We start from the raw sequence: 13,605 nt of genomic DNA on the forward strand, positions 1-13,605 counted from the left end.
TCTCTGTAGTTACTGTATGAACTTGATGAAGTGAAGCCACATCTATTGCATGTTGCGCATCACTTTGTGGAAATATCATTAATAAGTGTTACATCCTAGGGTTTGCTGGGACAAAACATGTCATATTCTAATTAATTACTGCATTAAACAAGCAAATAATATAGAAAAGAAATGCTGCAAACAACTGGGTAAACACGTAAATGAAAGCTGGTGCTGCTTCTTTGAATTTAGTTTACTGGAATATGAAGAGAAAAAAATACATAATACAAGAAAAGTAATATATGCTGAATGTTCTGAGATTACGGAAAGAAAACAATAACTAACAAAAGAGAAATGTACTGAAGGAGCTAATAAAACCTATAAGGTCTGGCTGGGTGACCCTTCTATATACTGGCAACCTGAATTACAAACAACCCAACAGTTCTCTTGCACCACCTATTGGTATATTGTCAAAAATACATATATCACAAACAGTATTTATTCAAGAGAGAGTAAAGTTGACCTTGATATGTGCTGTATGTGATTGAATAATAGCTGTATTTGAATTTCAACCTCTAAAACTAACACAAACAATAATTACAAAACCAGTTGGACTTTTTGGTAAAATTTATTTTGCAAGTGTTTAAATGATACATGTTTCCAGGGATTGTCTTAACAATGATGTCTTCCATTTCTCCCCTACAACCAGTTGTAATTTTTACATACTGTTCACACAAACTGTACAATATGAGAATATACTGTAGCACAAGGGGCACAAATGTTCAACTTTGAGTACCCTTGATTAGACCCAAATGTTTTCCATCAAGTATCAGAAACAGACAAAATGTATACTGTCAGTACTGGTATAAGTCAAGTCTCTTTGACGTAATAGTTCCACTGTGGGTTTTTGTTTATCAAAGATTTATCATCTCTAAAGTCAGATTCAGAGATGTAAAACAAACTAACAGAGTTCTTTCATTCTCCTTTTTCTTTAAAAAGATCATCCCATGTGCTTTGACTCACTAGTCCCGAACACATCGACATTGTCATCGCCTGGCGCTGCTCTGGAGGAGCCAGCTTCAGGAGAGATATACTGTACATATCATGCTCCAAGACATTATGAAGGCATTTCATACAATCAAATATACTGATTAAAAACAGTCAGTGAAACTGGTTTATTTTTTTTACATAATATCTGCAGAAGCAATCACAGGGACTAAGGCAGATAAATCAAAAATTATAATTATTGTAAAAAGACCAGCTAAATTAAAAGAGCTCTATGTGCAGCAAGATGTGTTTGAGTCATTAAAAAGAAAAGAAGCTTTGTGCCATAAGTGCCTCTCTTTAAGTGGTCCTTCCTACTTTATTTTCAAAGACCTTTCTTTTGCTTAAGAAATGAAGAAACCAAAGAAAGAGATGTAGCAGAGAACAAATGTGAACAGTTATAGAAAAAAAAAGAAAAAAGGACCCTTTAGTTCAACCTTCATCTTTTGTAGTGTTTTCCTCTAGATCCTCATCACTGTCTAAATCACTGTGGAGCCTCTTGGCCATTGTATTTCTGCGTCTCTCTTCCTTGTTCCCCTTCTTTAGCTGGACTGGTAATGGTTTCACTGGTTATACAAAGAGAAAATAGGATGAGTCGAATGGAGGAACAATTGTATTTTTATATTGCAAATGCTCTGGGAATGATTATAAAAAAAAACCTCTCACCTGCTGATGGTACAAATTGGTCTTCAGCTCCACCACCATTATCGCTGTGACTGGCGGTAACCGTCGCTTTCTGTTCCTCGTCTGTAACAATTCTCTGTCTCGCGCTCTCGAAAACAGACTTAATGACAATTGAGTCCTCATAGATCTGCAATGGTAAACAGTGCACAAACCAGACACACGCACACACACATACACACACACAGATATCACAGCATAGTTTGTTCTTCACCACAACAAAATCTAAACCCAATTTACGACTACAATAATAGCTCAGGACTCTACAATGTGTGAGCAGAATGGAGACTGACAAAAAATAATATTGTTGCTTTTAAATGAAAGAATTCCTTGGGGTTCACCTGAGATCCTTCCAGGTTATAAGTCTGAGCATTGTGACACAGGAGGAAAATATCCTTTTCCAAATCCCCCACACTTCTGTACTTGTGATTACGAACACGTTCCTGTGAAGCAAAGGGTCAGTATCAAAACCTGAAGGTGACCAGTGAAGTAAATAACAAAATATTATACAAGAAAATACATGATTATACAAGAACATAGCACAAGACAAGAAAAAGTACAATTCCCAATGTTGCAGACAACTTTTTAAAAATCTTTAAATAACTCAATTTCTATTAACTTTAAGAATGGGTTCAGACTTTCCCAAAATGAGGACTCTGAAGTTTGTCCCCCATCACTTACACTGCAAGGACATCAGGAAAAGATTTTTCTTTTTTTTGGGCATTTGAAAGTAGCTGACGACAGGACATAGGGAGAGAGAGGGGGGAATGACATGCAGCAAAGGTCCCCTGCCAGAGTCGAACCAAGGACGCTGTGACTATGTGGCATGTGCAATAACCACTTGCACATGCCACATGAATTAAATAGTGAAGTTTGTCCCCCATCACTTACACTGCAAGGACATCAGGAAAAGGTGTTTTTTTTTTTAAATCATGCTTTTGGGCATTTGAAAGTAGCTGACGACAGGACTTAGGGACAGAGAGGGGGGAATGACATGCAGAAAAGGTCCCCTGCCAGAGTCGAACCAAGGACGCTGTGACTATGTGGCATGTACAATAACCACTTGAAGTAAATAGTGAAGTTTGTCCCCCATCACTTACACTGCAAGGACATCAGGAAAAGGTTTTTTTTTTTTTTTAAATCATGTTTTTGGGCATTTGAAAGTAGCTGACGACAGGACATAAGGAGAGAGAGGGGGGAATGACATGCAGCAAAGGTCCCCTGCCAGAGTCGAACCAAGGACGCTGTGACTATGTGGCATGTGCAGTAACCACTTGGCTACCAAAGCGCTCCAAAAAAAGATCTTTTATTGGAATGATTACATCAAGCAAGCATCTCATTTAATGTTCATAAGGGCACCTGACAGTTGTTTTAAGTCAGACCTGAAAAATTGTGAACCTGATCCTTTAAACTGCCTCAATGTGGACATAAATACTTGGTAGAGTAGATGATTTATAATGTTGTTTTATTTTTTTTGAGAGAACAAATCTTTAAACCCTTTGATGTGTTACTGAATCCCAACCTTACAGCTGCAGCTTTCTGTACTCATCAAGCTTGTTAAATGAAGCATCACTTGTGTTTGTAGCTCAGTTTTGACTGATTAAGCAGGATGTTTTATATATATGGCGTCACTTGATAGGCATTCAAGAGACTCCAAAATAGACTAGCTATAATACAAAAGGAAAGAAACAAAGTAAGACTATTCCAGTCCTCTCTGTTTGGCAGATTAGGTTTCATGCCAAGTTGAATGATTTTTGGAGTCAAGCCCATTGGTGTCATTCAAATGCGGTGGCGAGTACCGTAAGCTGTTGTTGATGGCTATTTCTGGTTAGTGTGCATCATACGTTATTTTTATTCATTTCGTCAACAAAGGAAGATGCAGCCTTCTTTTGGCAATGTCAGTCGGTCAGTTGGTCCACCCCTTTGGTGCAGACTGAATCATAGCCCAATAACCTGGATGGATTGCCTTTCTGTGGTACCCTGTGATACTTCAGCTCTACTATAAAGTATGAAGTTTTGAGTAAAATGTCTCAATAACTATTAAATTGATTGCCATGAAATTTGGTACAGACATCCATCTCCCTCTTAGGGTCAATTGTAATAACTTTGGTGATCTTGATCCAGCTAGTGCCATCATCAGGATACTTTGGTTTGTGACCAACCACCTGAAAATGTATGCTATTTCCATCAGTCTCAGCTGTACTTTGTGTTTAGTACTAATCAGGAAATGTTAACGAGGATTGTAATGAACGCTTATTCTAACTATCTATTACTGTGGCCATTATTTTCTCAATTAGTTGATTAGTTGTTTGGTCTCCTAGAGTGCAAGATGCAATTTAAGTTGTCTTGTTTTGTCTTGAAAAATGTGCACATACCAAACATATTCAGTTTACTTAAAATGATTAATTGATTATCAAAATAGTTGCAGACTAATTTTATGTCGATACACTAATTGACTGACTAATTGCTGCTCCTCTAACGTTAACAAAAAAAACATGCTGATATGGTAAATACATGCTGAACACAACCATGGTACTGTAGCACTGTCATTGTAAGCATGTTAGCATGCTGACGTTAGCATTTAGCCAGAACTGTTTTTTAGCTTTACTTTAACTTTTACTTTAACATAACTTTAAGATCTAGATCTAAAATAAAAGATGTAACATACAATACTAAATAAGAAGACTGCATCCATTGATATCACCTCCCTCAACTCTTGAGTATCTTAAACTTTCAAGTCCCAGCTAGGAGATGAATATCGAAATCCAAGTTAAGTCAAGTCAGTCCAATAAGGATCCAAATCTTTAACTCTACTCCCTCACCTCTGGTATAGGTAGCAAATCATTTTACCACTAGCACTGCAATCTTATTCCTTGAGTTGGTTTGTGATTTGAAGATTTTGAAGAATTCAAGGTGCACAATTCAAAGAAATTATATGCAATGAATGAAAAATACATCAAGGTTTAAGTTGTAATGATAGCTAAAGGTTTAAATACACAGTTGACACCTTCAATAAACTGTTGTATCTTTGATGTATTATGTATCTACTGGAGTTTCATCTCCCTTTATGTACTTAATTTTATTTGAGCAGATAAGCTAACAATGGTATCTGTATGCAGCTTCTGAGGGCTTTCAATAACACATACCCTGATCCTTCTGAAGTCCACAGGCTTTCGGATCAGCTCGTAGTACTCAGGTACCTCCTTCTTAGAGGGAAGCTGAACAAATCCTTTACTGATCTGTCGACCCAACCTGGAAGCATAATGTGAAGGTTCACATAATCCCTTTTTATCACAAAACTGTTTGATGATCATGTCAGTATAAGGTTGACATTTACAGAAGCTCAGAATGACCGTGGTTGCCCATAATGTATTTTAGGCTGAGGTAAAGATTTATCTTATTATCTTGGGATAACAAAATCTAATTGTGTGGTGCTCATTTTCCCGTTTCAAAGCGGTTCCCAGATAATGATTCGATCACACTGTTATCTGCAGTTATCAGATACTGTTTTCTCTCAATCATCATTTAAATATCTCCACATCAGTAGATAACAAGGTTACCACAGTCACAACTTGATTGCTCCAGAGATGTTGAAGCCTGGCAGAAGTGATACAAACAACACTCAAATACATCTTTATAATGTGAGAAGCGAAGATTTTAAGGATAGGCTTGTCTGCAACACTATTAAATTGATATATTGGAATAGAAGAATATTTACAGGCAAATAACTTTCAGCTCAATCCAGCAACAAGCGATGAAATGAGGCTTGAACTATGACAAAGATGGCATAGCTGTAACCCTGGTTTATGTCAATCAGATACTGCAAAAACTCAAATGATGTAACGACTGAGAAAATTGGATTTTGATCTCTGATTACAGAATTTATGCAATCAGTTTGGATTGTGTGGATTGTGTTGCCTCTATTGGTTCGAGCAGACTTAACTGTCAGTCAACAAGCCCAACAAGTTAATATAAATGTATGTAGGCTATGCAGTATGGGAAGTGTGTACAACTTTAAAAAAAGAAAAGCTGTCAGAAGTTTTTGTATTTTCTTTGTTTTGCTAATTAGCCATGATATGATATCCTATTCCCATTAGCCCCAAGTGTAGTTTGTATTAAGTATTGCTAAAGTAGCTACTTGCTAAACATGTAGTGGCTGCATGTCAGCGTGCTTGGGTTAACATTTAGCTCAATGCCTAGTTTAACCTCACCGAGTTTGTCTTAAAAGATTGGTCAGATTGATTTATTAAAAAAAATAGAAAAACATGCCTGCTTAAAAACATGATCAGAAATAAAATGACATTTGTTTTGGTGAGAATAATGGTGTTGGAAAAACATAATAGCTATAGCATACTAATGGAATAATTCAATTGGGAATTTATGTTAATAATCTTCCCATACAGTCAATTAAGATTTTGTGTGAATAACTGACCTAAATAATTTGGGCTCTGGGCTTGTGTAAATTTAACTGTTTAAGATGTACAATATGTGAAATCAAAACTATTTAATTCATGCATTTGGACTACTTGCATTAAAGAGTCAGATTCACAGTTCATGAATAATTAAGCGACCTTACCCGTCCTTGTAGTTAATAACCATGTCCACCAGTGTGTTCAGTTGTCTGGTGAGCTCAGGTGGATTGGGTGGCAGTTTCTCAGCTGGTGGACGTCCTCGCTTCCTTTTCACCTTTTCGGCAGTTTCCTGCCCGGCCTGGAGTTCTTTTTCTCCATGACGATCACCTTTACGTTTCTTCAGACTGATGTCCTCTTCCATCGCCTCCAGGGAACCGTTTTCTCCTGCTTCAGGCTGCAGGAAGAGGGAGCGATGGGTGGGGACATCTAATAAACAAACTCAAAGAAAACTTATAGGTGGCAGAATACTGTAAGATGCATCAAACATCGCTGTATAAATAAACATTATATATTGTGCGCACAAAGACTGCCGCCTTCTCCCTTTGTTAAGTTCATTCCTCAACATTACAAAGACAATAACAACTGGGGAATAGGAGGAAAGAAAGACTGATTTCCATTCAAAACTCCTCCATTTCCATTTATTTGAACTCTTCCCGTGACTTTCATGTGACAGTCGAGATGCTCTGAATACAGTTTATGCTTCCCAACATCAATTTGCCACAAAAGTGCAAACCTGAAGCACTTCAGACAGCATCCTATACAGCCTAAAGTCTAACACTCTCAAATTAAAGCACTTGCAATCTCCATCTAATTAGCAGCACAGGCTGGAGTGTAAGCAGTCAGAATTACAGAAAATGAGGTTTTGTATTCATATGACAGAGGGTTTATTTATTTATTTATTACAATAGCATCCCAATTTGCATGGACTGGAGCGACCCCAACTGCTGTGCTGTCTCTGCAAATTTAGGACAGATTATTTTATCTGGAGGGCTTTGATGATTATCGAGGGGAGGAAGATTTTTTTTTTTAAATGAACAATGAGTGTGAATACATATGAAGTAGCCACATTATAGCAAATCTAAAATAGCCAATATCACAATTAATGGATAACGCATATTTTGCACAGTTTGTATTTTGTATTTATGATTTTTAAATGTGTGATGTTGGTCTATGATGCCTGCTGCATCCTGACTTATTTTCAACCATTTCATCGTTCCCTTTCTGACTCTCTGCTGCAACCACTGTATTTCCCACAAAGGCAATTAGAGGCCAGAAACATGAGTATGCATGCAGCAAGAGCAGCTCGAGCAGCAGCAACAGCAACAGCAGCGAACAGCGGAAAGCAGCAGCAACCCGGCTTGAGAGAGGAGAAAGGAGGAAATAGAGAAGGCATGGTGTCCAATCCAAAACAGAATATTGATGCATCAATCAGCACACACACAACAACTCTCAGAACAGAATAGAACATGCACTTGTGAAAAGATATATTTCTCAAGGGCAGAGATGAGAAATGTATTTTGCACACACATGGCCAAAGAAACACTAACAGCACCATGCAGAACAGTTACTAGGAAAAAAAGATAACAATTGTCAAGCCTCAAGAAAATAGGATTGCTGATGGCAAACGCTGTGATAGAGAGAAAGACATCAAAACGCATGCCTCCACGTCCCCAACCAAAGAGACATGGCAGGGAATTGACTTAGAAGGAGACAACAACACTAGAGAGGTAACAAAAGAAATCCTGCTCATCATCGCTCGGCTCAAACGTAGGCTTTGAAAGCCCCGCTACTCTCTCTAAGGGGCTGCAATCGTTCCAGCGGAATACTGGAGGGATAGTGGGGTAATCCTCAAAGATGTAGCTACAGCACAGCTGAGAGCTGCCTGATTGACTGTGCATGTGTGTGTGTGTGTGAGTGGAAGGGTGTCAGTGTGTGCATGTGATGCTCCATGCCTGCGCTATCTCCTAACAAGCCTGCCTCTTCCCTGACAAATCTGGCAAAGATTCCCTCTCATCTGTTACAACACACACCTACACCCCCCCCCCCCCCCCCCCCCAATTCGCTCACACACACACACACACACACACACACACACACACTTCCACAGAATAAACTCGGAGACACTCGCTCTCGCTTTCCCTGGCGCTCACGCACGCGCGCGCACATACACGCGCACACGCATGCACGCACGCACACACACACACACTCACACACACATTTCATCCATCTCTTCCTCTCTCTTCCCATGCGATGTAGCCTGGCTGAATCCTGAGCCCGAGAAGAAAGACATGGAGGAGGATATTTACCTGACTGCAATCTGCAGGCTGGCTATCAGGATCGACTGCAGCTGTGGGGGAGAGAATTAGCAAGCCAGCATAGCGGCGAGCTGCTAGTCTCTTCATCAGCTGATCACTCAGAAGCAGAGCCCAGAAGGGGGGAGAATAAAAGCGCTATGTTTTCATTTACAAATCAATGGGCTGGGGGAAAATACAAATGCCATACCCATCTCCTGTCTGCAGCTCTCCGAAGTCTTTTTCCTGACTCTGGAAGGCCCCGAGCTTGTCTCCCTCTGCATGTTTTTAATATCGAGTGTTGCCAGACGTTTTTTTTCCTCCCTTCCTACCCTGCTGTTAAAGTTATCGGGTCCATTTTTATTATTATTTTTTTATTTTCGCATCGCGTTTCAGAGGGAGCGTGGCATTCAATGTTAATGTAGAGATCTTCGAAACACGAGTCCAGCTTGCAGCAGTAAACGGACACTCATGCTTCATACAATATAATGGACATGCATGTGTGTGTGTGTGTGTGTGTGTGTGTGTGTGTGTGTGTGTGTGTGTGTGGTAGTCTATGTGCAGCCCCTGAATTCCAATAGGGTGATTAATGCATAAATATTGACTCAGATTACAGCCGACTCTTGTGCCAAAAAAGCAAGAGAAAGAATATCTTTGCAAAACTGGACTGTAACAACTGCAGTAAAAAAGCTCCACTTTTTGTAGTTTGGGCTGATATTCACAACATCTGGTTCCTGTGAATCAATTAGTCTTTTTTTCCCCCTAACATGTGACAAATTACTGCAGGAAAACAGCGAGCACACAATGTTAGAACTCACACCACAGGACAGGACAGTCCACAAAAGAATATTGGATGGATGTAAAAAAAGATCCTGTTGCATGCTATGTAAATGTCAAACTCATGAAGACGGAGCGCTGTCCTTTTGAATAAAGTAGAAACTTGGCAACTGTTGGACCTGAGCTGCTGGGATTGGAATTTTAAAGAAGTCATGATGCACATGAGTTGAACAGGCAATCCACAGCTCTGTTTTCGTGCCATACAGTTAAGTCGATCTTCCAGCAGCTAGCCAGGGCCGTTTGTCATACTTAAATTTTAACAGTATAATTCTTTCTCCTGTAGACATTGTGTAGCTAGAAAGCTTTTTCCAACAATAAAATGGTTTTATGAAACTAAAGGGGATGTATAATGCACGTTTAGGTCTGTATTTTTTTATTGTGGGGCTCTGCTAGAATATCTTTGCATGATTTACAGTTCACAAAACTCATTTTTTTAATCTTATACTGGCTCTTTATGCAGCATCCTCAGATCAGCCTCTGTCTGAAACAAGCTGTTTTAGTTCCTGTCTCTTTAAGGTCACCACCCCTCCCAATGAGCCTACTCTGATTGGCAGTCCTGCAGGCTTTGTCAACAAACGTTAGCATTAAGATTACACTTCTTGTGGTGGTGTTTAGCTCAGTGGGTAGAGCACCCGCCCCATGTGTCGAGGCTACAGTCCTCACTGCAGGCGAACCCGGTTCGAATTCTGCACCGAGCGGTCCTATCCTGCGTATCATTGCCCCCCTCTCTGCCTTCCATTTCCTGTCTCTCTCTACTAACCTGTATAATAAAGGCAAAAAGCCCCAAAAATATGCTTTAAAAAAAAGATTACACTACTTTTTCCTGCAAACAAACTTTTTACACGAAAAAACTGATGTCATCATGAGGAGGAAGTAAGGGTAACCTTGCAAAAACAGCGATCAAAGCAGACTGAAGCCTTGCAGCAAATGAGGAAGGAAATCTCTGCACACCTGAGTAGAGGCAGGTGAGAGAGAGGATTGTATAACCAAAAAAAAAAGAAAAAAAAAAGCTCCCGCACATTGTCTCGCTCAGACCTTCATATGCTCATCTCAAATTTTGGACCTTTAACCATGTTTAACGACATTGTAACAGTACAGAAGGAGGTGTTAGTATGAAATGGAGGTAGCTAAAAAAAAAATTGAAAATGGTTGCATTTCTAGCCACCAGGTGAACGTCTACGGAAAGTTTGATATGTCTAGAATTCAGCTTCCCTTTACCTCTGTTTTTGGTCTCCACCAACTCCTTAGGGAATTGGCTGTCTCACAGGCTGCTAAATGCTCTAATATATCATCCAAATATTTTCTAACTGTCTCATTGCTGATTTGTACTGGGCAGGTTGTCTAAAGTGGTGTTTAAGAGATTTTCTGCTGCAAACAGTTTCCTCTTGTGGCTCAGAATGATGGTATTACCACAGGGAGAGTGAACCAAAACGTCAAGTTGTGGGTCGTTCGTCAACGGTGACCCCCTTTCACATTACACATAGTCATCAAACTAAATCCAGATTGGTGCACAGACAAAATGTTCAAAACTTGAGCCTCTTCACTACAAACCAGTGAAAGGAGCAATGACAAAAACAACAAACACAAAAAAAAATCTCTCATTTGAAATAATCATAACTGTTCCAACTTGGCAGAAAGTAGTGTGTCAAAGTATGATCTCATTGCTTATACTAAGAAGCTGAAAAACAATCTGCGTTGGGAGACAAAATCTACAGCTCTTCTTCTGTGCAAAGGTTTGAAGTTTATTTCAAGCTACACAAGGCTTCAGTCATCCAAATTACTCAAATCAAGTCAATAACTGTCAAAGTTACTGTCCTTTAAGTGCCAAATTCCCTCCTTTTTTTTCTATCTTTCCACTGCAACTGAGCAGAAAAACACTGTCCATTGAGGAAATATTTCACTAAAAAGACTAACTGTGGAAATACACTTTATTTGACTTAGATGATTGAAGCCTCACATTATTTAGATATAAACTTACACATATTTCTGCTTGAAATGAGGACTGTGAATTGTATCACTTACATTGTGAGCACATCTGGAGGGAATCTACTAATGATCAGTATAAAGAGGAAGAATGGATACAGAGAGCAAAACCTGTATGTTCAACTTTAAAAATTGTGAGTCTGTCTTTTGATATATAAGCTGCACAGGGATATTGATATGCGTTTACACCTTTAAGAGGCACATATTGTAGATGAAGAAATGACATAAACTGCAGGGATGCTGACATAAACATAAATACAGGCAGTACCACTTGCAGGCTTGAAGTAATATATCATTTGCCAGCAGATGTCAAAATCATGCAACATACTGTATACTCTACAGGAGTACTCAGCGTTCAGTGGATTCATCTGTGAGGAATTAGTACTGCTCTCTTTTCCCCTTACATGCCTGCTTCATGTGACATTTATTGTTTTAAAGATGAAAACCAGAATGGAGCCCTCCTTTTGTTTTCCTTTTGAAGATATCGTAAATAAAAAATCCATTCTAGTGAAGTTGTGAAACGCAGTGATGTTTCTCTCTATAAATTTCAGGCCAGTGTATTAGCTAACCCCTGTGAAATAGAAATATCATTTTCTGTATTATGTTCCCAAGAAGCACTTGCTGAAAAACCGCTGACTGTTACCATGGCAACAGCAAAATTTTGATGGTGGACCCTGTATATCATTGTATTGTATTGCAGTTGCTGGGAAATGACTCAGAGTGCTCTCAGTCACACATGCACAAGCTCTCAGTAATGGGACACAGTGACACGCTTGGAGGGAGGCCGCCATGTGGAATGACAACATAATTTCATCTATCTAGCCTCTCTTTTTTTCTACCTCGTATCTGGAAGCTTTCTATCTTCTATGTTCAAGTACCAGTTTTGGGAGCATTTTCAGAATGGACAAAATATAAATCATCAGTACCAGCCTGAGCTTTGAAAGACTCCGTGTCCATATGCACATTTCACAAATGCCAATAATAAGACTGAAATGTTTGCAAATGCATAAAAAAAAAGAATTCACACCTGTTATTTCATGTAATTTAAACCTGATCACATATTCCTTTACTATCAGTGGTCTTTTTAAATCTATATATATATACACTCAGTTGCAGAGCTGATGAAGAATTTAATTATTGTTCCACATTTTAATGCCAACCGTACCCTGTTCCTATTTTCCTCAGACAGCAAAAACTATTATCTAGCTATTACAGCTCAAAGAGAATACTTATTATAACAACCTGAATTGTCAAAGGTGTAGGTTATTCTGAATATTTGATACATTATTTATAGCTTATTCAAATCAGACATTCTGTTTTCCATTTGCAGGTGGACGGAGCTCAGCCTACTTTGATCAGATACCCTGCTGTGATTTATAGTGTCGGGTCACATAGCCAAGCTAAAAATCAGCCAGTTGTCTATACCTGTCTTCTTACAAGATGTTTAATATTTAAGAGCACCTTGCTGCCATTATCCACATAAAAATTGTAAATAATGGATTGTCAAGTGAAAGAATGAATAATTGCTCAGTGAAAGGATTAATAAGTGAAGAAAGTGGACACAGAGGTTGGAGGGAAAAAATAAAAGAGGCGAGCGAGGCGCCTGTCTCCGAAGAGAACACACAGCTGGGTGTCAAGCTCAAGGGATGAATCAAACCGGTGTCTGCCAGACTAGAAAAATGTGGGAAAGAAGTGTTGATGACCCACAGGGGATGTTTTCATCTGGTTGACTTATTCAGTAAGAGAAATGTGAGAGAACAGTCATCTAATAAAACCTACTGGAAACCTTGTGAAATTGTGACCCGTTGAATGTAGAGAGAGGAGGGAAAAGAATCTCCACAAAAACTTTCACAAATGTATCATAGTCCTTATGTATTTTTTTTAGAGGTGCAGACAACTGAAAACTAAATTGAGGCGCCATAGCTCAGCGTAGCACAACACAAGATCTTGTTTTTGGATTTGCCCTTCAAATTTATATAATCATTTATTTGGGGACTCAAATGTGTAATTTTACAATAAGCAAGGCTATGAGCTGTATTTGTAACTAACAATGCCAATGCTAACATGCTGATTAGCATGTAACATGGCTAAAGATAAACTGTAATAAGATGAATCAATGATGCGTCTCTTTATTCACAGAGGAGAAAACATTCAGCTATTGAGCCTTCATCAGTGTCAGAACTATGTAGTATAGATTAGTAAAATATGTTTAAATTTATAACATGCCTCATGACGCTTCTAAAGTAGTAGTACAGATACAGAAAACCTATAGACAGCTTATAAATACTAATAAATCCATACAATACAGTATATTTTTACATTACAATACATGGATATACAGATTTCATAGTTTTAATAGGTTTATATGTTTTCATAAT

At 38.7% G+C, this 13,605-nt stretch overlaps 1 protein-coding gene across 1 annotated transcript; it reads right to left on the bottom strand.

The window, feature by feature from the left end:
- Nucleotides 1-1,455: 1,455 nt before the first annotated feature.
- On the bottom strand, nt 1,456-8,518 carry LOC128379864 (probable global transcription activator SNF2L2). Its single transcript, XM_053339504.1, has 6 exons — nt 8,423-8,518; nt 6,281-6,510; nt 4,851-4,956; nt 2,046-2,147; nt 1,690-1,834; nt 1,456-1,589 (listed from the first exon to the last, which is right to left on the bottom strand). The coding sequence occupies exons 1-6, from the start codon at nt 8,516-8,518 to the stop codon at nt 1,456-1,458; spliced, it is 813 nt and encodes a 270-aa protein (XP_053195479.1).
- Nucleotides 8,519-13,605: the final 5,087 nt, after the last annotated feature.

The sequence above is a fragment of the Scomber japonicus genome, chromosome 19 (assembly GCF_027409825.1).
Source record: "Scomber japonicus isolate fScoJap1 chromosome 19, fScoJap1.pri, whole genome shotgun sequence".
Taxonomy (NCBI): Eukaryota; Metazoa; Chordata; class Actinopteri; order Scombriformes; family Scombridae; genus Scomber; species Scomber japonicus.